Source organism: Diorhabda carinulata, chromosome 6 (assembly GCF_026250575.1).
Source record: "Diorhabda carinulata isolate Delta chromosome 6, icDioCari1.1, whole genome shotgun sequence".
NCBI classification, from domain to species: Eukaryota; Metazoa; Arthropoda; class Insecta; order Coleoptera; family Chrysomelidae; genus Diorhabda; species Diorhabda carinulata.
Window position 1 is genome coordinate 20,654,379 of NC_079465.1, and position 23,540 is coordinate 20,677,918.

At 32.2% G+C, this 23,540-nt stretch overlaps 1 protein-coding gene across 2 annotated transcripts in view; it reads right to left on the minus strand.

Moving 5' to 3' along the window:
- LOC130894920 (extended synaptotagmin-2) overlaps positions 1-23,540 on the minus strand; it is a 130,701-nt gene that overhangs the window by 42,305 nt on the left and 64,856 nt on the right. Inside the window, exons 9-10 of one of the 2 annotated variants that reach the window (XM_057801960.1) lie at positions 23,161-23,331; positions 14,599-14,684 (exon numbers count right to left, since the gene is read on the minus strand). In XM_057801960.1, the coding sequence (XP_057657943.1) occupies positions 14,599-14,684; positions 23,161-23,331 (257 nt within the window). Of the gene's footprint in view, positions 1-10,327; positions 10,414-14,598; positions 14,685-23,160; positions 23,332-23,540 lie in introns of both variants that reach the window. The other variant, XM_057801961.1, reaches the window with a different exon arrangement.

A 23,540-nucleotide genomic window follows, 5' to 3' on the forward strand; every position in this document is an offset into this window, starting at 1 on the left:
TTCTTTCCGCCAAATCTTTCTCGGCCTGCCTCTTCTCCTTGGCCACAAAGGTGTCCATTGCGTTATTCTTTTGATCATTTCAGTTGGTTTTCTTCTTATTTTATACCCAGTCTCAACTGGACTGGTCTTTATGCTTTTATGTATCTCATTATATTTTCCTTCTCCAGCTTTTTCTCTATGTCTTCGTTTTTCTTTGCTGTCTTTTCTCCCTCCTGTGTTATGTATGGACCTATTATAATTCTCAATATTTTTCTTTCGGTTCTTTTATATTCTTCTTCTTCTCTTTTGTTTATTACTGTTGTTTCCATCGCATATGTGATTAGTGGTCTTATTAGGGTTTTGTACATTTAATTTTGTTTTGTTTGGTTATGTTTTTGTTTTTTAATAGGTTTTTGTTTCTTCCATAGTCTTGATAGCCTTTCTGTATCCTTTAACTTGTCACTGGTTGTTTGTCTCAACCTATTCTTTGATAGTTAAAGGCCGACACTGTTTCAAAATTACATTTGTTAGTTTTAAGTTTGCTCTTTCTTCGGTTTTCCCCCTATTTTTATATATTTTATTTTTTTCTACATTTATTTCCATTCCGGAATTGCATGCTTCTTCTTCTAATTTGTTGATCGCTTTTATTAATTCCCTATGTCCATTTGCTATGATAGTTACATCATCTGCTTATGCTACCATATGTGTATTGTCTGTCATTTTGTTCTTATGTTGTAATCCTGCGTTTCTCACAATGCCTTCCAATATTATATTCAATAGCGTTGAAGACATTAGGTTAACCTATTTGCGCCTTTATTTGTGTGCGTCTTCTTTCATGTTGTATTTTGGAATCTTACTTTAATGTTTTTATTAATTTTCTTAATTTTTTTGGAATTCCTTGTCTTCTGTTATTCTCTCTCTTTTTATTGAATCGAAAGAACTTTTGAAGTCAATAAAAACTATATGTATTTCTCTTTTATAGTCCACTGTCTTTTCTATTATTTGGTCTAAAGTGTGGATTGCGTCGATAGTTGATCTTCCTGGTCTAAAGCCGTTTTGGGAATCCCCTAATTCTTTCTCTGCGAACTATTTCAATCTATTTCCAATATTTTCTGACCATATTTAGCAGATTTATGGCTCTATAATTCTCACAAATCACTTTATTGCCTTTCTTAAATATTGATGTGATTATGCTTGTACTGCACTCGTCTGGGGTTTGGTTCGTCCTCATATCTGCTCTAATAGTTGATGAATATGTTTACTTAGTTTTTCTCCACCAAATTCAAGAAGTTCCGGTTCTATTTCATCTTCTCCTGGAACTTTATCATTCCGGAGTTTCCTTATTTCGTCTTGCACCTCATTTTCTGTGGGGCATTTTACCTCGTCCTCTTATTCCTCTGTTAACATTATTTCTTTATTTGCTTCGATTTTTTATTTCTTTAACGAGAAAAAGTCTTTCTCTTTAGTATTATTTCCATATATTTTCCATCTCTTGTAGGTGATGTTCTATTTTGCAGTCTTTCGCTTTTATCCCCCTTGTTTTTATTATTGGTTTATAGTTTTGATATTTTATCTTTTTGTAGAATTGTCTTAAATTATTTGTGTTTCATTCATTCTGTTTTCTTCCATAAACTGCATTTGCTCTATTCCTTTTCCTCTCATGTTCGTCCCTACTTTACTAATCATATAAATAAATATTGTTTTAAACCTAGACAATTTCCATTATATGAAACTACCCTCTCCAAAATGAATGGAGCAAACACGCGCGTAAATAAATAACAACAATAAGGGGTATGTATCCCATCTTAATACTTCCAACCAGATTCAAACCGTTTTTGTTTATAATTCTACAAGTGAATCGACAACAACATAAAATAAGTATAATTATTGAAACAAAAATTGAAATTGTGTGTTATTTTGTGATTTACAACATTCATTTACCATATTTTAAATTAATTTTAACCTCTCGACCACAGGGTCCTGTCTCCTATTTCGTCAAGTCTTTTTTTTGGAAACTGAAATATTTAATACCTGTTTTGTTTGGTATTTAGATCAGTGTTTTTGTATGTAGCGACGTATTATGATCTCATAATAAAAAAACCATCTTTTAAAAGAAAATAATAACAGTTAGGTGAACTCTATAATAGCCGTTAAACTCAAAAAAAATTCGCAAATACACAAAAACCCAGTAAATACGTAGAGCTCCAGCCTAATCTTAATTGCCATGAAACATTCTGATTCCAGCGTGACGTCATGCGCGAGACGTGTCAAATTTGAGCCGAAAATTCAACATATACCGATGTACTTAGGTCCGGTTAAGCTTAGCAGATTTTTATAAATTTATAAATCGATTTTTCATTTGTAAGAATGTTTTTTTAGCAGAGTCTAATAACTGCAATAACTAATAGCTTTAAGTTGAAGAGGAATTTTTGACATATTTGAAAATGTTATAGCTTGTATTCAACAAGATATTTATTTTATATAATACTATAATATAGTCCTCTTGTTTCGGTTTTATTAATTATTTTATCATATTTTAAATTATACTTGCTGTTGTTTGACTAATAAGTAGGATTTCACTTATATTTTATTCTTTTAAATAATGAAAAAAAATTTGACACAAATTACTCAGTCTACTAGTTTACATATTTCCGAAGATTCATTGTTCACACCATTACTTAAAAAAATTCTCGTCGTTTACACATTTCTAAGATATTTTGGGATAGAAAAAAGATATGCAAGTTACATACGCGGCTTATCTACAGGGCGTTTCTATATTCGACCGACAAAGCTCTACCACAGAGAGATCTCAATAATTGATTCATTTTAATATTTAAAAAAATTCTTTTTTCAAAAGTGGGGACCAATATACTCTTTGATAAAGTAATATTGTAACATAAAGAAACATTTAACCAGAGTCGCGCGTTGTCAGGGTTGGTTGTCACTTTTATCCCCCTATTTTTTGCGCCACTGTAGCAAATTCTTTTTTTAATTTTGTTTCGAATTGTCTGATTATTTCTAGTTAAAAAACTTATAACCTTTTATAGATCCTGTAGAAAACATCAAAGCGCAGCAGAAATATTATAAATTCCTAAAAATTCTTATTTAGCAAAAAATGCAGATAAATTTTATTATTCTTGTAAATTCATTCATGTAAGGATTTCTTAATTATTATAGGGTTTTTTCTTCTTAAAACGGTTACAAGGAAAACATGTATTTATGGAATTGAAACAACGGAAAGACTTCACTTATGTACAATGTAATTAACAGAACTAAGGTTTATTGTAAAAATATTCGGATATGTGTTTTATAACTTTCTGTTATTGTCAGCTTTAGGCTGCTGAGGAGAACTCATGGTTCGTGCGTGGCTGTAGGATGGAGTAGAACAATAATCTCAATCCTACTTTTGTTCTCTGTTCAGATCTCTAACAATGAATTTGTAATTGATTTAATAAATATATTTTTAAAAACAAATGCTTTAAGAAAAATAAAATATTTGCGCTATTTTAATGTTAATTCAGTTTACTTAGTTAAAGTTTTGTGCTTGTTTTAAATTTGTTAAGAGAAATTACTATATCTAAAATATATTAAACAACTCCCTTTATCATTCACGTTGCTAATTAAATTGCTTAGAATTTATATATTTTCTATTGCTGCATAAAAGCTCTTTCAAACAACATTACAGGCAATTTTTTGTAACAAGGTTCTTACTCACAACTCATTTGAATAGACTTGAAAAAATGTTGCTTCTTCTATTTCATATTTCAAAATACGCCCTCTTTTAGTGTAATGTAGTAGACTTGAAATTCTGAAAATAATTTCCACGTGTTTCTCGGTTATAATTTTTTTCCTGAAGCTCTAATATAATGCCGAAATATGGCGGACGGACATTTTTAGTTGCCCACCCAGTACAAGAATCATAATTATTTGGAGAGATTTTCCATTAAAGCAGTTTGCCTATACAAAAGTTCAAGATAAGCAAAATATTGACCAAGGATTTCATTAAAACTCTTTTATTATTTTCACTGAAGAAACTCGCTGCAATATTGAATAGAGTGAAAATGTATTCATTCATTGTTTTTTTAGCAAAAAAAGTATTTGTCATTTCTAAACAAACGAGTCAGAGAAAGATACGAAACAAAAATAAATTAAATATCAAATTAGTACAAATTTTTCTTTCATTTTGTCAAGCGAAGGTCGAAGCTTGCAAGTAGCGGCTGGTTTGTTTATTATTCTTCAACTGTGAATTATTTCTTCAGTGTTTATGATTGTAGTTTAGTCCCACTTAGCCCTGTGAGACGCAAGAACGTGCTGTGATTCATATTTTTTGGATCAAAACATCTTCTTGTTACGTTCGTATACAAATTGTTTTCGTTCTCGTAAGTTCAGATTCGTGAGTTTTATATAAAGTTGATCATTATGATTTTTGTCTTACTCTTCTCACAATTGTTTGAAATTTTGCACAGTTATTGATCTTCCGTTATGCGCGCGGTCTACGATCGTAGACCAGGTGTAGTTCTTCCAACATCCAGTATCAATTGCAGAAAACAGTTTTGTGAGGAACAATCAATATTTCATAAATAAGCACTGCACTTATACCAAATTAAGAAATGAAAAATAATGTACTCCCCGTATAAAATTTGGTAAATATAAAACAAACCGTTAGTCCACGTGGAGTCATTATCTCCACTGTTTACCAAATAAAAGACCGAATCGTAAATCAAAAACACATTTATAATGGCAGAAGCTGTCGGAAGACGTTTGTACACAATTTCTTTGAAATATTCCTGCTAGACAATTTGTGTTAAGCAGTGGCGTGGCCAGGTGGGATTTATTTAGTCTATTTTATTCAATTTCTTTAATAGAAAATTGACGTTCTTTAGACCATGGGCGAATGAAGACTATGAAATTGCACAGTGTGGGGAAAATAAAGACGGGTATAATTCAATAATAAATATTTAGATATACAAACACAGCAAGTTATTTTAAATATATTCGAATGTTTAAAAAAGGGAAATATTCGGCATATTCTAGATCAAACATGATTTGACAGTCACGATGTAGTAAATTTCAGTTGGGTTGACAATAGTAAAAATTGCTGTTTTAAAGGGCCATGTTCTAAAGAGAAACGTAGCAAAGACGGTTTCGTGCCTACTGCTTTATTAATATTGTGCAGTTGATTATCATGAAGATATGACAGCAAATTATTTGAAAAGTCTTTTAATGAACAGCTTTTCCCTAACATTTCACTTCAGTCAGTAATCGTTATGGACAGCGCTTCCTACCACTTGCGGCAACTCCTTAAGATATCAAATATCACGTCTGGTATCCTGTTTAAACCAAACGCCCTTACAGGCAGATACATTTTACGCGTCTATTTACGTTTTATAATTTAATATTCAGTTGTAGCAAGTTAACGAGGTATAATAATGATTTTTTTCTAAGTTCCAAGTACTACAATTAAGTGAATCTGTCTAAATAACGACGTATAATGCCGTCCAATTTAAAATTATTCGATTGCCTTTTAACGAATACTTTCTCGCATAAGATATACATTTTTTGAAAAGTATAATAGTATAATAGTTTGAAAATAATAAATTTATAAAATGAGGTATCTACGCCTATGGTAGATCAAACAAAATTGTCGGCAAGAGTTTTTATAATCTGCAATTGATATTGGAAGAACTATACTTTTTAAATAACGTATTCCTAAGAGATTGCGCGCGCAGACACTTCCTTCTCAATAGTTGCAGCAGCTGCATTAGTATGTTTGATTTTAAAACAAACTATGTCGCAAGTAAAAGACACCCATGTTGAAACTTCAAGGAACCCGAAAAAGTGGATGAAATGGCTTGAATAATTGTCAAGAGAAGAAGAAATGGATGAATCTGAGGATGAATTTGAAGAGGATCCACTCGAAATTAAAGAATATATATTAAACGAAAGTGACCATAAATCAAACACAGAAGAAGAAATATCGGATACAGAAATATTAGGGTCCTACCAGGTCGTAAAGGAAAAGCTCGCCAATCAAAGTCAAAAATTGCATGTGTTCGATTATTCATAACTGATCCCATTATAAAAATGATAACTGAATCAACTAATATATACATATAGAAAATTCACCATCTTTTTCGGAGACTTAGGGATACTAGATTTACAGATGAAAAAAAAATAAGTGCCGTTATAGGAACTCTAAGAAGCTCAATAAAAAATACCTTTCCATGAATGAAAAGAGGTTTCGATTTTTATTGAGATGTCCGATATTTGATGCTATAACTGACCGTGTTGCTAGAGAAGAAACTGATAAACTCGCACCAATAAGGCAAATCCTTGAGCTATTTCTAGCAAATTTCAAAAAACAACTTTATTCCGACAGTACATCCCCAGCAAACCGGAAAGTACGGTCTAAAGATATTCTCGCTGGTGATGCAAAGAACGCGTATACATTCAATCTGGAACCATATGTAGGTACACAACCTGAAGGAGCATACCATTTCAACAATACTGCAAAAGATATTGTTCTCTGACTCGATCAGCCAGTCCATGGCACCAACCGAAACATTACGACGGACAACTGATCTACAAGTATCTCGCCGATTGAAACTTTGCAAAACTTTGAAGAAAACCAAGCGGGAGATACCTCTCGAATTTTTACCAAAAGGAAGAGAAATATTCATATTTTTGGATTTCAGCACGAAATAACTTTAGTATCATATTGTCCGAAGAAGATCAAAGTTGTATTAATTGCATCAAGTATGCACCACGACGATGCAATTCATCTAGAAACTGAAGAAATAGTGAGACCGGAAATTATAACCTTCTACAATAAAACTAAAATAGTAGATCAAATTTGTCAAGTTATGATGTTGCAAGGGACTCCAGGCGATGGTATATTGTAATTTTCATCGATTTGTTGAACATCTCTGCTATAAATGCCTTTTGTGTTTACAAGGCAAATAATCCGGAAAATAAAGCAAAAAGACGAAAATTTATTAAATCTTTCGCGTTGGAGTTAATACGCCACAAATACAATTTAGATCAACATTGAAAGAACTGCCTGTGGAAATTAGAAGACGTGCAACTGTCCTTTTAGGTATTGAAGAAACTCAACAACATATGGAAAATTACGTGGGACGTTGCACCATAGGTCCGAGAAGTCAAAAAAAGTCTTCCACAAGATTGCTGCAAAAGCTACCAGTTTGTATACAAAGAACACATGGATGATATCTGTGTCTCGTGTTTGAATAACTGAAAAAACAAAAGCCTGTGAAAAGATTTTCATTTCCAAGTATTGTCCTTTTAATTGATTTTTGATTTCAAAAAATTAATTTTTGATTAGTGATTAGTTTTGTTCATTTTATTTATTTTTTTCTTTTGTATGTAAAATAACCAAGATTTTATTGCGAGTAAAAATTGCTAATAACTTAATAAAGTTCAATAACAGTGAATAACGGAGGGTTAAGGGTCGAAAACCATGCAATGCAATTTTATAAATTCACTTAATTATACTTCGCGATTTGCGGATACGATTAACGGGGTTGAAATTCCATTAAATATGGAAATACTGGACGTTCTGTTGTGGTGTTATTCTCTTGCCAGAGGCTGTTATAAATGTTGTCCCATCATTTCTTCGTTTTGATGGGCTGGGGCAGTGGTCGGCAAAGTGCGGCTCCAAAGATCTTTAGCTCCTCAAGTGCAGCTCTCGAACAAATATCTACGTAAGGAGCAACATATTTTTCATTCAAAGAAACTTGATAAGAACGAAATTACATTTCATTTTGATAAATTAAAATTCCTCTATAAATTAAGAACATCAGTAATTTTTTCTTCAAGTTGAAAGATAGGTAGGGATAGGAAACTTTTTGATTTTAGAAGAAGTAATAACACTCGATAAGAAATTATTCATTTTCCTCGGGATTTCGGAAGAGAACTTTGTTTCACTTTCCGATCTTGCTGGAGCATCCCCAAGAAAATAATTCCTCCATTAATAAACACCATTTCAAAACAATAATTTTGAATATGGGGGAAGCATTTCTCATCAGGTTTCAGGAATTTGAAAACAGCTTTAGTATTTGACAAAAATGTAAAAAAAAATCCTCTAAATGCTACAATAACCGAGTTGAAATATTTTCCTTTTGAAATTGACATTGATAGTTTTGATATACAATTGATGGATTTTAAAACAAGGAGCTATGGTTCTTCAAATACGAACGTATTTATGTTGAATTGGAAATATTGAAGAAGAAAAAATGGGATCTTAGTTCACAACACAGGTGGTTTGCTTTGAATGACCGGGAGAAGGAAGACATGATCATTTCCTGATTCCCGATTCTTACGATTAGCTGAAAAAGTTTGCTGCTCTTTCCGTTTTTAGTTCGGAAATATATATGCGAACAATCAATAGTAGATTGAGAAACGGTCTTATTGATTTACTCAAACTTTCCAAGAAGATACAAGCACATTGTTCTCATGAATATATATTTACTAAGTATAAATTCAGTTTTATTTTGTATAATAAAGTTAACACATCACTCAATAACTCGTGTGATTAACTAAAAAAACATATTTTTAGGTTCAAAAATCGATTTTGTTCATGAAATCTTCTTCAAGCATTCCAACGCTTCTCTAACTTCTCGATGCCGTGCTTGTAGGAGGATTTGTCTTTTGCTTTAAAATAAGCTTCAGTTTCAACAATTGTTTCTTCATTTGAGCTGTATTTCTTATCGGAGAGCATTTTTTTTGAGATCACCGAATAGCCAGTAGTCACTGGAGACCAGATCTGGACTATACTGTGGATGAGGAAGCAATTACGATGTGTAATTCGTTCAATTTAACCATCGTTGCCATCGACTTGTGAATTGATGCATTGTCTTGGTGAAACAGTGGTTTTTTCTTCGACATATAATGCCGTTTTTCCTTGATTTTTTCTTACAAACGATCCAACAACTCTATGTAATATTCTCTAGTTAATGAACAATACTCCAAGCGCATTACAAAATACTAAAGACATAACCTTCCCAGCTGAATGTTGTACCTTTAGAGACCTCGAACTTGATAGATCCATGTTTTATCCGATGTCACATATCGACCCAAAATATCTGATGTGTGAACATGGCCAAACACTGCTCTGAATCATCAACACGTTGTTGTTTTTTATCGACTGTGAGTTAACACGATACTCACTTTCCCATAGTCAAAGGTAATTGTAAACACATTCCCTTTTGATATCTTTAAGGCATCAGCTCTTTCACGCAGATTCAATTAACGATTAGAAATAATTAATTTGTAGACTCTTTTGATGTTTCCTGGAATAACCAACTCAATTGGACGATCAGAACGTTTGCTATCATTAATGTCTGTACGACCACGTATAAATTCAGCAAACCAATAACAAATGGTTCATTTCAACGTATTAGATCCGATTAATACTTTTGAATCCATGGCTGTAAAGTATTTTTTATCAAGAAGTAACATACGAAATTGTTTTGAGTTCATTGTTTTGAAAATAACAAAAGTAGAGTCACTTGAATATCTGTCACTTTTCTTCTGATTAATCGAAATGTCATGAACTGTTACACATAGTCTTTTGAAAATTGGTACTTCATAAACGTCATATAGATTTGACAATACCTGCGCCATCTGTGTGTCAGTCACACGACTTATTGTGTGGTGTTATAACTAACATTTGGCTCCCATTTTTATTTAAATTGTTGTTAAGTTCTTTGGCTAATAAGTTTGCCGATAACTGGGCTGGAGGAATCTGCTGAGGAGTTGTTTTGACGGTGGTATAAAGTATTTCTTCCGATGGTGAGATTTCGTCCTGCTTTGATGGTATTGTTGGCGCGCAATCCAACAAGTATTATGTACCTTTCGTATCCATGTAGGTACCCTCTCATCCAAGTATGTGTTGAAGTTAAGCAGAATTTGATTTTGTTAAACATCAATATTAAAAATGATCGAATCACATTTCTAAGATTTGATGGTTGAATAAAAGCGAGTCTAGCACAATAAAGGCAATGTAAATGGTTTTTATAAGAAAGTGCGATAAATTAAAACAGTTCCCATACCTCATTTGTTACTCAGTTGCATGCAAATTATTTCATTTACTCATAAATAGTGAAAGATGAAATAAAATGATGGATCTACGAGGGTCATCTTTAATCATAGTTTAATCGTTTCCACGCATGTTGTCAAGTGATTTCATCAAAAACTTACATCAAATATCACTTCTAAAATTACTTTTGAAATAATCGAGAGAATTTTGTTTTCACTCTTTGAAAAAATTCCCTTCAATTTGATAATTTCCATCAAATATTAGAAAAAATAAATGAAAATATATAGATACCTTCCTAAATTGTCATCCTTATTACGGCCTTTATCTTTATCATACAAATGCACCTGCAGCTGACCATCAATATAATCGACGGTAAACTATGTAAAGCGTGAAAAAATATTCAACATGTGGTTAATATGAGACTTCGGGCTTATTCTGTACAAAAAATGTTAGCGGTAACAGCCCTGTTAATTTTCAAGATCGATTGATGTTACGAAAATGCTATTTTGAGGGGTTTCGATGTTGCTTACACGGATGTATAATAACATTTTTGCTGTTAAAATAACAACGATCAAAACGTCGTTAAAATTGCGATGCTAAGTACATCAATTTTAAATTCACAGCTGTTGCGAATAGTTGTGTAGGAATAACCACATAAATCAAAATTAACATCGCGGTCAAAAATCGTATTCTGAACATTTTTCACAGCGAAAATGTTATCATACATGCAGAATAGCATTTTCGTTTAGTTCTTCCAATATCAATTGCAGATTATAAAAACTCTTGCCGACAATTTTGTTTGATCTACCATAGACGTAGATACCTCATTTTATAAATTTATTATTTTTATAAATACTTTTCAAAATATATGTATCTTATGCGAGAAAGTATTCGTTAAAAGGCAATCGAATCATTATACATTGGACGGCTATTTAGGCAGATGCACTTAATTGTAGTCCGAATTCGAACTTGGACAAAAATCATTATTATACCCTCGTAAACTTGCTACAACTGAATATTAAATTATAAAACGTAAGTAGACGAGTAACATGTACCTGCCTGTAAGGGCGTTTGATTTAAACAGGGTACCAGACGTGAACTGAGCCTTTTTTGTATTCAATTCGTTTTTTTTTTTCTGGAAAACAAAATTTCAAAGCAAAAACCAGGAATTCTTTGCAAAAAACAAAAAAAAACATTTTAATTCCAAAGTATCTTTATAAATAATAATGGTAGTCAGAATCGTCTGAACTAGAGTCATCATTTGATTGAATTATGATGGGTTGTGAAGAGGGTGATACCAAATACTCATCTTATTCTTTGATAAAATATACAGTTTTTCCAAAGATCTTGGCAGTCTGCTGATGTAAAATCTTGACTAGCTCTGTCCACTGATTTCAGTGTTTCTTTACATGTTCGTGACTACTCAATAAATGAAAAATTCATTTACACTAGTTAATTTAGCAATTCTTATTATGATTGCATTATCAGATTGCTGAATATTTTCCTTTTTTAATCATTCGATTTATTCAAAATAACTTGATGTGGTTGTACATCTAAATCTCCATTATTAAATTCATACCTATCTCTATCCTCATCACACTGTGCAATTTCATTGTCCTCATGCACCCATGATCTAAAGAACGCCATATTTCTATTTATTTAAAGAAATTTATGAATTAAATTAATCTCACCCAGCCACGTCAATGTTTATCGCAGACTTTTTAGCAGGAATATTTCGAAGAAATTATGTACATACGCCTTCCGACAGCTTCGGCAAATACATTTATGTCTACGATTCGATGTTTTCATTGGTAAACAGTGGAGATGATAAATTCACGTGGACTGACGGTTTTTTAGATATTTACCGGATATTATACGAGAGTCATTTAGAGAAAATTACACAATTCAATATAATAAAGTGATAATAGTGCAGTTCATACACCTTATTTTTTTATAATGAAACTTGATCATAATTTTCTAACGTTATCAGCAAACATGTGTAGAAACATCCTGTTAACAAATATATACTATTCCTTTTATATTTAATTGTATTCAGCATTTCTAGTTTTCTCATAAAACCTGAGAATATTTTTGATGTTATTAGCAGACATATATAGACATCCTGTTAATATAATAACTATCATTTTGCTACACTTCACTGTATTCAGCATTTTTCCATTTATTTAATGTAAATAAAGTTTTTTTAAAAAAGGAAATCTTTACTTTTGAAATATGACTCGGGGAGTAAACATTATTTTTCATATCTTAATTTGGTATTAGTGCCTTGCGTATTTATGAAATATTGATTGTTCCTCGCATAACTGTCTTCTTCTTGAATTGATATTGAATTAAATATAACATCTATCGATCTTGAAAATGAACATCGCTATTAGTGCTAACATTTTTTTACAGAATAGTGGAACATTTATAAGATTATATTAGGTGTTTGCACATTCAAAATATACTAAAATATTACACGGAAATCGATCAGTAACAGAGTAAAATTAACGAAGTGTATGTCGAGTTAACCAAATTAAATGGCAAGTGGCGCCATCTTGTTGTTAGCAAACTTTATCGGGATCACGGGCTTCAAATAGTATGTCTTCATGGCGCGATAATGGACAACATTCACAGGAACATTCAGGATGGCCTCTGTTTCTAAGAAATATGCACCGATTATTCCATGAGCCTATTAACCACACCAATTGTTGTTTTGTCTGGATTTGATGGTAGCTTTTGAACCTTTTCGGGTGGTTCATCACCCAAATTTTTAAACAAGAATTTATTGGATTAAAGAGATTATTCGAGATAATACCAGTCACAAATAATACTGGTCTGCACAAAAAACTCAATCATGCTTCAACATGTTTTCTATGTAAAATAACCTCTTGAATCCAAATATAAATGCCGTTTTCTTCCATCACCCAGCATTTTCGTAGCAGCCCCGCAGTTCTATTTTTACCCCTTTTCGATAATGATAATATGGACATTGATTTAATTTGAAGGGGTAAAAAGAACTATTTTAGCTCAAAACAATTATATATAACGAAGATATGTACAATTAGTTGGAGCTGGCTTTTCTTTTATACCCTGAGATACAGCTGTCTTGTCATAAAAAAACCAGCATTATTACCCCAACATGCTTGTATATACAGTCTCTTCTCCATCTTAGGGATGTCTTGATGAAATCGTTTCCCTTGTTAATCGGAGACGGCTCCTAAATTTTCAGGGAAGAAGCCCAAGTAAGAGTGAAGGAAACGTTCTTTGAGAGACATGTTATATCCCATGGCCTTGTACGAACTATGTGGAGTTATTTTGCTCACTTTATATAATAATATCTGTGCCAACATTTAACGATAATCTCCAATTTATCCCCAAATGTTCAAATGTTGACCGAAAGCGTGCAAGGGTAGAAGCATCGCGTTCGATTAGAAAACGATGTTGACTTCTTAAACCGAATTGTTACTATGCATGAGACTTGGGACATTTCTACGATCCAGAAACAAAGCAACAATCGATGGAATGGCTACACTCTGGTTCTCCAAGCCTAAGAAGTTTCATGTCCAAAAATCTACTGGAAATGTTCTTGCTTCAGTTTTTTGGGATTGCCATGGAGTAATCATGATTTATTTTCTGGATAAGTGTAGAACAATAACTGGAGATTACTTTTCGACATTACTGACCACTGTACGAGAAAAAATTAAAGTGAAAAAACGCGGAAAGCTATCCAAAGATGTTTTGTTTTGGCAGGACAACACCCCTGCACACAAAACTCATGTTGCCATGCAAAAAATTCGTGATTTAGGATTAGAATTACTAGAGCACCCCCCTTAATCACCAGATTTGGCTCCGTCCATTTATCATCTCTCTTCTCAACTGAAAAAATGTTTAAAAGGTAAATTTTCTTCCAACGAGGAAGTAATAAAAGCTGTGGAGGTCTGTAATAAATGTATCCAATTAAGAGGAGAATATGTTGAGTAATAAAATATATCCTCGTATTTTATAGTCTCGTTATTTGATAACCACGCCTCGTAAATCTAATAAAATGCATTCCTAAACGCTCTCCTGGATTGGTAATCACTTTATGATCCAATTCAGTTTCGATATATCAACTCTTAAGAACCTTCTACCTCTTTTATATATTCTTAGTACATACATATAAAATTCTTTTATGATTTATTTGAATGTTTAACAAACATCTAATATAATCAGTATATCTTAAAAGAATGAATGAAAATGAAGACGTGCGCGAAAGCTGTACAAGCAGTGAAAGAATAAAGAAGAGTTTTAATTTCAGGATATTATGAAGAGAAAAAGAGAAAAACACAGAGAAAAACATGATGTGTTTATTTGAAAAATTAAAACTCCTCCGTGGTTATATAATTGCAATTTATTTTTATTAGTTTGTTAATCGACCTAAACCCCACTCTTAAAGCGAGATGCAAAAGTTTCTATTCAACTTATAAATTAGTCATTTATTCTAATATGCGTTGTAACGTGCGTTAATTTTTATTTTAGAGAAGAAACTTGTGAATCCCGTTTTTTCTTTAACAAATTCTTACCTTCCTAAATTCTCATCTCCACCTGTATCATCTTTGTCCAAAACATGTATATAAAGTTGTTGTCCATTTGATTCTAGTATTTGAAACTAGTAAAATTGAAATGAGAAAATAGAAATATTCATTCCATGATTGATTATTTAAACCAAGTAAATATTCAAATTAAAACTATTTGTTCCCATTGATTAATCTCATATCTGAGTATTCATGAAAAAAAAATTACCTTATAAATACGAGTTGTTATTTAAGTTTTGAGATACACAAATGAAAACAAACATTTAGAATTGAACATGGCGTTATTGTTTTTCAAAATATTCCTCATTAAGATCAATTCACTTTTGTATACATTTGAACAAATTCCATGCCGATTAAAGTACCTCCAAAACATGTGATTTGAATCGCTTCTTCAGGTGTAGAAAAACTTTGAGGTCACGATTTATTTTCAAACTGCAGGAATAAGAAGAAATAATTGGGTGCCAAACAAGACTGCACGGAGGATGACCTATCAATTCGAAGTTTTCATTGTTCAATAACGTTTTTACACCACTACTATACCAACACTCACAATTACACTGTCTGTTTCTATAGCCAAGTTATCGTTTTCAGAGACTGAAGGTAAAATGTTTACGTTCAATCTCTGAAGACGATAACTTAGTTATCGAAACGCGCGTCAGACAGTGTAATCGTAATTGTTGGTGTAAACAGTGTATTCAGTATGAATATCGCCAACGGTTCCAGAAATTCCAGCTTAGTCAATAATGGTTTTGTTGGAACTGATGTGTGGTAGATAATGATTCGTCTTCTGCGATTGGTTTCCCTGATTTTTTTAGAAAACTTCTTGAAAAGAAATGCTGGTGTACCATTCAGAATTGACCGTTTTACATTGCTATAATTGAATGGTGGAGACGTGTCCAGTTATTTCAAAAGATCAGGCGACTATTTGCCTCGAAGGGCTTCGTGTGCGAACAAATTTTGTTGAATTTAAAAATCTTGAAAGACCCATATGCATAGATCCATGATTCGTCGCCTGAAACGATCATATAGACGTCTTTTGAAGCACTGGGATTGAATTTATACAACATTTCTTTGAACTGAAAATCATTGCACGAAAATATTTGCGATTTAATTTAATTTTTTAACCATCACTCGGTTTGAGAACACTCTGAGTACGTTCGCCATTAAAAATGCCAAGGTTTACGATAGAAATGCCATATTTGACATATTCACATCGGTGTTGCCATATCTCAAAACTTAAGTAGCAACCATTGTATAATCTTCTAAGCCCAGTAGAAAGGTAAATTGGATAAGGTCTTACAAATAGAAACCTTTCCAAAATTTGCGCATTTCGTAAATCAATATACAGTGATGTCTTCAAGTGAAAATATTTGAAAAATCCCGAAACAGGTCAATTACTGTACAGTTTGTCCATAAAGTAATGTAACTTGTTGATATTCAGATTTCTATTAAGTGTATAAAAAAAAGTCTTTTTCAAACAATATTTTGTCATTGTTTGAAATTACTGTGTCAATGTATCAAGGATACTAAGTACCCGGAAACAAAATACCAAAAAAAAATATTCTAGGTTATAGAGGAAGACCAAAAAAAAACATGGATTGAAAATGTGAAAGAAGCTGTTGGTACATATAAAGAAAATAAAATGGGTAGGAATAAAAGAGCAAACGAAAAATAGAAAGACATGGAGGAGAAAATATATGGCATGACCCCCAAGGAAACGGCCATACATCAAGCGGTAAGATGGCCTAAGATTGAATAAATAAAACCAAATGTATAGATTTTCCAATATCAATTGCTGGTCCATATTATAAATTTATTATTTTTATAAATACTTTTCAAAATATGTATATCTTATGCGAGAAAGTATTCGTTAAAAGGCAATCGAATCATTACACATTGGACGGCTATTTCGGCACTTAATTGTAGTCCAACTTGTAACTTGGATAAAATTCATTATTATAACTCGTTAACTTGCTACAACTTTATATTAAATTATAAAACGTAAAGAGACGAGTAAAATATACCTGCCTGTAAGGGCGTTTGGTTTAAACAGGGTACCAGACGTGAATTGAGCCCTTTTTGTACTCAATTCGTTTTTTTTTGGAAAACGAAATTTCAAAGCAAAAACCAGGAATTCTTTGCAAATAAAACAAAAAAAAAACATTTTAATTCCAAAGTACCTCTATAAATAATAATGGTAGTCAAAATCGTCTGAACTAGAGTCATCATTTGATTGAATTATGATGGGTTGTAAAGAGGGTGATACCAAATACTCATCTTCTTCTTTGATAACATGTTAAACACAGTTTTTTAGAAGGTTTTGGCGGTCTGCTGCTTTCTATACGAGTTCTTCAACCTCTTTACTTAGTTCTGGAGACTGATTACATTTTCGTAAATCTGTTTTACGTTTGTCCATTGTCTATTAGAGCTTTGGTAGTCTTTTATCTGACGTAAATAATCTTGTCGCCATCGAACGATCCTTGACGATTCGGTTATTGCCTATTGTTTATTCAGTTTTTTGTGTTTAAAACCACATGTTGACAAAACTTGACGCAATGTTCCTAAATTGGTATAATTGTATTCTGGATAAACTGCTACCTTTTGCTGTATTACTTCTAATGGCGTAGTTTTGTTCTCCCCATATTAATTTGACTAGCTTTGTCAGCTGATTTCAGTTTTTTTATATTTTTTTGATTTCTGTGAATGATCCACAGCAACCCCTTTTGTGAACACTGGATAAATGGAAAATTCATTTACACTAGTTAATTTAGCAATTCTTATTATGAGTGAATTATCAGATTGCTGAATATTTTTCTTTTTTAAACATTCGAATATATTTAAAATAACTTGCTGTGTTTGTATATCTAAATCTTTATTATTAAATTCATACCTGTCTGGCAGAAATATTTCGAAGAAATTGTGTACATACGCCTTCCGGCAGCTTTGGCCAATAGAAATATACTTATGTTTACGATTCAATGTTTTGATTGGTAAACAGTGAAGATGATGAGTCCACTTGGACTGACGGTTTGTTAGATGTTTACCGAATTTTATACGGGGAGTGAACGTTGTTGTTTATTTCTTAATTTGGTGCGTATTTATGAAATATTGATTGTTCCTTGCATAACTGTCTTCTGCAATTGATATTGGAAGAACTATACTAAGTAGATGACAAGTCTTTTACCAGAATGTTCGTAAATCGTTTGAGGCATAAATCTATAAGTACAATTTTCTTATTATTTATTATTTTCTAAGAAAATTGGTTTAAAATGAAAGGTGAAAATTCGACTTCTTTTAGTCTTCATATCAAAATATGAGATTGACACTGACAATTTGTGTATTTATATTAATCATAGATCAAAATCATGGATAACAAAATAAAAATAAAATCAAGATAGAAATCTGTTATCACAAAAAAAAATTTTTTCCTTAGTTTTCACATCTCTAAAATATGTAGCAGTCATGAATTAAATAATAGAATAGTAATTTCATATAAATTAATTAGTTTTTTTATCATTTATTGATTTTCGTTTCTGTGTATGTAAACATTTTCTAAAAATTCGTTTATTGTGTACTTGATTCAGTTTGAAGAATTTTTATAATTGAAGGTATATTTTTTTGATATTCCATGGTTTGTTGATGCAGTTTTATTTTTTGATCGTATTGATAACCTTTTATAGGCCAGATATTCAAGCATTTCCTCTCCGAATTCTTTAATACAGCACCGATTAATTTGAAATTTTGACAGATGATAGGGGTGTATCCAAAAACCAGGATCTAAATGGTGCCGAAGTGTGCAACCCCCCGGAGGATGCCACCCCTTTTCGGAGGTGGAAAATTTTTCACCGAAAATAACTCCAGAAATCAAAAGATCACCAAATTTAAAGTAAAAAATGTCATGTAAATTTTTTTTGCAAGATCAATTGGTTTTGAGTTATTTGCAATTGAAAAGTATGATTTTCCGTCAAAAAAAACCGCATTTTTCAATAGTTTTTTTCGTATAACTCTGTAATGATGCATTTTATCGAAAAGAGTGTGATGAAAAAAAACGAAGCTTTTAAACAAACAAAGAAATTAAGCTTTATTTTGAAATCTTAATGTTGTGCCTAAAGCAAGTTATAGATACTTGAATATCTTTTGTTTTACGTAATTGAGCATTTAACTTCAAATAACGGGAAAAGGGTACATTTTGAACAAAAAGTGATAAGATACTTTTTAAAGAGCTTAAAAAGACATTTCAAATGACCATTGATAAAAGTCGTTACGACTGAAATTTCAGTGACATATGATGTGAAATAGTTGAAGCTAAAAAAAATGCACTAAAATTAATGCCATTTTATTGAAAATCAAAATCAAACTTATTCCTTGTACTAAATACTTTATTTGGATGTTATTTACGACATCTGAAAGTTTGGCTGATTAGAAATGCATAGTTTTGAAAAAAATTACCATTTAATAATACTTTTATTTTATTTAAGAAAAATTTTTTTTGCTCATTTTTTCTCCATAAATGTAAGAGATACAAAAACAAATAAACAGTCAAATTAAAGCATTTTTTATGATGATTATTTTGCTATATTAATTTTTTTTGTAACATAAAAATTGATGGAGTTATAACAAAATTAATCTGTCACTATAGTTCGAGGATTGCTTATCCACAGCCCTTTGACTCTTTATTAATTGAATGTAGAGGTCAAGCCCTTCTAAACATACATAGGTTTGTAGTTCTAAAAATTACCTTTAGAACGGTTTTTTATAGGATGTGATAGCTTCAAAATTAATGGAGTTACAAAAAAAATAAGAATTTGAAATTTTTTTGTGAATTGTAGGATATAAAAAAGTTTTTATAAAATTTTTTCTGTTGATGCTAAGTACAACATTATAATAATAAGTTTTGTTAATAAAATTATTTTTTTTTTATTCATGAATGTATAATCAAAACATTGAGTGTCATTGAACACTACTTTTTTATTGTATTTTTTATCAAATGGGTGGTTCTTAAGAGTTGACAGGGTACAGACAATTAAAAATTACTTCAAGTAGGGACAAGAAACTTTAATACCAAAAAGAATGCAAAATCTAAAAGTTGGAAATCATTAGATTTATTCTAATTTCATTCTCTGCAAAGGGGCGGTTTTTAAGAGTTGAATAATAAAAATTAATAACCAATTAAATTTTATTGAAATGCTATGAATTTTTTACAGTAAAAATGAAATTGCAATTTTTTAAATCGTTTAAAGATTTTTTCCTATATTATTTTCATTAGAAGGGTAGTTTTTAAAAATTTTTAAGGGTTGATAATTCAAAATATATAAATTTTCTATTGTACAAGATGTTTATGTTGCTTAAACGAAAAATATTTAAATTGAAAAAAAGTAGGGAAAACTATAATTTAGGTAATTTTGGCTAAGGGATGGTTTTCACCCCTTAAAACAATTTGTACACCTTGCGACCATGTAGATCTTCAGATATGGAGGGTAAGATAAGCTTAATTCTAAATTTTGAGGAAAATCAAGGCAGCATTAAAAAATTCGGACGTTTGAGTTTGAATGCTTGTACTATTAGTCTATTTTCTAAATACTAAGATGTCGACCCTATATATATATAGCGTTACAATAATTACTTTTGTTGTTGGGCGATTCCTGCAAATTTAGATTATTGATCGTCTGTTCATAAATCATTCACTAAGTTGAAGAAGTTGGTGAATTATTCTATTTAGAAAATAAAAACAAATTACACCTATTTCAGGATTTTTCATCAGCATTCATAATTAAATATTACCCGTTAGATCCAAACATCACTGCATGTATTTCTATGGAGGTGTTGAGTCCAATAAATAAGGACAAAAATTCTATATTACCTACAATGTCTTGCCGGTTGAATCAGAAAATATACTATAGATCAAAAGTGATATGCGTCTGATATACCACCTCTTACACGGGCTACATATATTATACGAGGAAAGGTTATAAAATAATCGAGTATAGCATTTTGATTTTAGGTCTTCGGTGTTTATGATTACAGTTTAGTCCCAGTTAGCCATGTGAAACGCAAGAACGTGCTGTGATTTATACTTTTTAAATAAACATATTTTTGTAAAGTTCGATTACTACATATTTTCGTTCTCGTAAATTCAGACTTTTGTGTTTTAAAATGGGTAAGATCCAGAAACTATCGGTTGACACTCGTGCATTAATCGGAAGATTTAATAGTTTAGGCAAAAGTAACCGTACCATTGCGGCCGAATTAATACCGTAGACTAAAACGTGAAAAAATATGCATCCACCAGAAGCTTTGACGATAGAAAACTTTCAGGGCGGCCACGAAAAATCACAAACGTGATCGACACGAGCTTGGAAAAGCGCTCAGATCAATGAATCTAGAGATATGCCTTTGAGTACTTCTACAGTGAAAAGGAGACTAAGGGAAGGTGGCCTTTTCGGAAGGGTGGTAGTGAGGAAACATCTTTTAAGACGTCTAAATAAAATGAAGAGGTTGCAGTGGGCTAAAGAACATAAAAATGGGACCAAAGAAGAGTGGGAGAGAGCTTTGTAGGGCGATTACACAAAGTTTGAAGCAAGGGCGAGGTAAATACTTCGTAAGGTACCTGGTTTGAGAATTTGAAACTGCCTCCAGAAATGATACTGTTACTGACTCAGAAGTTCAGCCATAATCGGGACCTCAGCTACAATAGTAGACTGGTATAGTTACTCCTTAGAAGTGTTAAGCACGCTTTGTAGGTCAGATATAGTTCAAATGGATGCATCCAAAGTAGAAAAGAAGAAGCATCTATAGTATAGAGAATAGATACGAGGAGGCCATTGAATCCTCGATATGGTTGATACATAGGGAGGCTATCGACTCGATGTGTGCGTTATAGTGACACTTTATCACTAAACACGTGGCTCTAGGCACTAAAATTCATAACTATGAGTAGGCTGGACTGAACAAGATTCCGGGGATGAACTGTGTGTACAAGCCTGTGAATCACAGTACCCGCAGTATAGCTCGGGTTTGTGAACCCTCACATAGGTGCTCATACTCAAACACTTGCATCGAGACATGAGACGAATTGGTTGACGATTCATCGTATTCACTAGATATGACCCCCCATTTTTCTTGTTTCTTAGCATTAAAGTTTCACTTGTAGGAGACAGCTTTTCATCAAACGCAGACGTTATTGTATACTTAAGCGCCTATTTTGGGGAAAACTTTGGCAACTGTTATTTGGAAAAGTTCAAAAGGTTAAAGCGTCGCTGGAAAAAACTTATAGACTTAGAAGGAGAGTAGCGCTTTCAGTCCTTGGCATACAAATAACTTTTAAGGAACATAAGGCTCACCGTATAAACTAAAATGTCTTTTTTTCAATAAAATCTTTTTTTAGAATTTAGTAGTAAGTTTATATCAGCTTTCGACCGGTAATAATAAACGTTTGCCACATATTTTGTCATATTTTAACTACCCCTAATTTACAAGACTATAAATTCCCTATAAAGGGAACCCACATCTAGCAATGTAGTCGTTGGAGCGCACTCTTTTTCAATTCCATTTAAATAACATCACTATGGGGCATCACGTCCCAATAACATTCAAATCGCGTGGCATAACATTGATACCACGCGGTCCTCTAGGCATATGGTATTGAGGCATCGCTTTGATGCCACTCGGGGCTAAACGTGTTAAGAGCTTCTTGTAATATAAAACCTCGACTGTAAAAAAAAAGCTAAAATAAGCCCCCCTTCCAAAAAATAAAACTTAATATTACGCACGGGTTTTTTCGAAGCAAAAGTAGGTTTTGAGCCGCCATTTTTAGGTTGCCTATTAGCCTAGCGTTACCATATAGTAAGGCGAAGAAATATTCTAACCTAACTAGAACATCCAAACGAAATTTTTTTTTAATTCCGTTAAAGTTCGATACCTCATTTATTAGGAACAAAGCAGATAAACATCCCTAACCTCTAAGAATAATAAATAAATAATTTTTTATTAACACGAAATTAGGTTTCAAGTTTTTGAACACACTTTACAAATGATCACTTTTTAAACCGGTAAAACTCCGTTGCAAAAATGAATAAAAGAACAGCACAGTTCCGACATGTCCTTTGGTCATCTCTCAATCGTAAGCTGGCGCAATCTCTTAGTGGGTGGTTACATAAATTCGTCACACAAACGTCTTTCGCAATACCATCCCCGGGACATATCGGCGCAATATCAGTTTTGATCTTTGAGTGATTCGATTCTCTACTAAACTCGGCAAATTTGCAATTCGATCGGTTCACCGAGACATAAAACCCCCCATTTACTGGACCTGTTTTGTCAAAATGAGTCTTGTAGAAACAATTCGTCCACATGCCTCATCTGACTACGAGAAAAATCGGGTTAACCCCCCTTATTGATTATTTCTTCAGTGCATCGTCGGCGGGTTTAATTAAATATTTCACAATATTTTTAAAAGTAATTTGGTTTTGCTCTAATTTGTGTAAAAAATGTCATGTTTAGTGTTTCCGAAATTAATATCATGCAAACAAAAAAAATAAAATTGCAGCTTACCTCACACCAATAATCCCATTTTGGATCTATAGTGTTATCAATCACTTTTGTTTTAAACTCCTGTGCACCTACAGTGACAACGACATAAGGATCTGATTTTCCTTTGCCTAAAACACTAATATCTTTTTTCATGAGGTGACTAGCTTCCAAAACGTGTACCCTAAGTACACCCTAAAATTACAAAAATATGTTACGTTTGGTAAGGAGAGCGATGTGGGGCTATCGAAGAATCCTCAACATCCCGTGGACTACTCATACTAGTAATGAAGAGGTATTCAGTTATTTTGGGCATAAAATGCGAGGTACCAAATATCAAAGTCCTCGCTTGATCATTTAGGGAAAGGGCAGAGGGCAGAAGATGGATAGGTCGTCGATAGATC